Source organism: Podarcis vaucheri (assembly GCF_965113315.1).
Source record: "Podarcis vaucheri genome assembly, chromosome: 13".
In the NCBI taxonomy this organism is placed as follows: Eukaryota; Metazoa; Chordata; class Lepidosauria; order Squamata; family Lacertidae; genus Podarcis; species Podarcis vaucheri.
The window spans coordinates 29388505-29390623 of NC_138751.1; the positions used below are offsets into that span (position 1 = coordinate 29388505).

Here is a 2119-nt window from a genome sequence, read left to right on the forward strand (position 1 = left end):
CAAGTGTATCTCTATTCTAGATATTATTCTAGTAAATTTCGTTTTATACTTATAAGCCAGTTTGTGGTGGTGGTGTCTTGTTGGACTCCAACTGCCATCAGACCCAGCCAACATCCAAGGTGGTGGGAATGGGAATCCAAGATCTGGAGGACCACAGGTTCCAACTCCCTTGCCATGTGGACTTCTCAAAATTAAATGTATGTTTGAAACCTGGGTCTGCCAGTTCTGCCATACATCTATAACTATGGAATAGGAGATGTAATGGGCAAGAGAGGTTAAGGTTTCCTGAGTGAGAGAGGCAGAGTGCGGGATGTTAAGGTTGCAATCATATACACTTATTTTATTTTGTATCCCATTTTGCCTCGAAGAGGCTCAAAGTGGCACCCTTTTTATTTTCACAACAACCCTTTGTGGTAGGTTATGCTGAGATATAACTGCTAGCCAAAGGCTGCCCAGTGTCCTTCAAGGCTGAGCAGAGATTATCCAACACTCTTAACCACAATATCACATCGCCTGCTTTAATTGGGGAGTATATATAACTGAACTCAGAAGGCTTCCTTCTGAATAAACGTACGTAAGATCTAACTGCATGTAAACGATGGTACATGTTATGCCACCCACAAGCAACCTAGTTAATTAAAGAATTGTGGCTTCTTCCCACTTACTTGCTATAACCTCCAAGAAACCTGGAGGGCAGATAAGGCGTTGAACCACATACCTAGCAGTGAATGCTACAACAAGCCACTCAATGGGCTCACTTTCAACAGCGCCATAAGAAACCTGGGAGAAATAAATCAATGGGGGAAGGGGGAATCTCACATGAAGAGAGATACTTTAAAAACGTTAGAAAATTGTTGTCTTTACCTAATGGGTAAGGAATGGCTACTCTCTCTAATTCAGGATGAATTAGAATAAATAAGTAAAACAATAATAAACAAGAGACAGCTTGCAAGGCCTGAAGCAGGGAGACAGACGCAGCAGCTGCCCCATCAGCCCTTCTGGGGGCATAGCAGAGTCCTGCTTGCAAACAACGATGCTGCAGTGCAACTGTGTGTGCAGTCTGGCTGCTCTAGAGCCCCAGGCTGCAACCCTATGTGCATTTCCCTGCAAACTGAATTCAGTGAGGCTTACTTCTGAGTAGGACTGCACTGTTAAGAGGGGGAGGGGGCAACATCAGATCAGCACTACATCCAAGAACCACTGCCAAATTAATTGGAAAATGCACTCTGCACATGTTCAGACGCTACTGCCCGCTACTGAGCCCCCTCCAACCGAGGGCAGCGGGAGAGCGCGTCAGGAATTGGTCGCGAAGGCGGGTAGGCGGTGCCACCAAGCCGTCCTAGGGGGAGACCCAGGGCGGGGCACCATCATTCATGGGTGTGGCTATGCAAATAAGGAGCACGCCGCGGACACCGCCCCCCTCGCGCCTCGTCCTTGGCGGTGGGCGTGGCCCTCCCTCGGCCGGGGGCCTGGCAGTACCTGTGAGGCTCATGTAGAGAGGCTGGTGGGAGCGGAAGTGCCGCAGCCCGGGCCCGGAGCAGTTGCGCCTCTCGCAACGCGTCAGGCATTCTCGATAGACGGGCTCCCGGTCCCCCCGCGAGGCCTGGGCGGGGGCCGGGCCGGCGCCCGCCACCCCGAGCAGCAGTAGGAGCGCGGTCCGAGCCGCCATCCCGCCGGCCGGGAGGCTGCAAGCTCCACTTCTGGTTTGGGGACCGGAAACGGTCCTTTGCTTTAAGCAGCCGGGGGGAAAGCCATAGAGTTGGGGAAAACCCGAGCCGCACGCGCTAAGGTTCCGCCTTGGCGGCAAGGGCAGGGGATTGTGGGAAATGTAGTTCTACTTTAAGTCCTGAGAGACTACAGTATTGGGAGAAACTTACCCTTCCAGCTAGAAGCAGAGAAGAATCCCCATCTCTGCCTCCCCTTCAAGCGCTACAATCCTGTCTCGTCCACTTACAAGCAGTATTGCCACCTCTCTTTCTCTTGAACATTACCTTTTTAAAATCTCTTCCAGCTGTCCCCAATTTTCCTTTTAAAAATAACACCAAAAAACAAAATAAAAAAATTCCTTCCTGTAGCACCTTAAAGACCAACTAAGTTAGTTCTTGGTATAAGCTTTCGT

General features: G+C 50.4%; 1 protein-coding gene across 1 annotated transcript in view; it reads right to left on the reverse strand.

Annotated features, from left to right (window-relative positions):
• The window catches only part of PGAP3 (post-GPI attachment to proteins phospholipase 3), an 11779-nt gene extending 10082 nt beyond the window's left edge, over positions 1 to 1697 (reverse strand). The window contains exon 1 of the mRNA XM_082197383.1: positions 1480 to 1697. Within this exon, the coding sequence (XP_082053509.1) occupies positions 1480 to 1669 (190 nt within the window). The 5' untranslated portion in view covers positions 1670 to 1697. The remainder of the gene's footprint in view (positions 1 to 1479) is intronic.
• Positions 1698 to 2119: the final 422 nt, after the last annotated feature.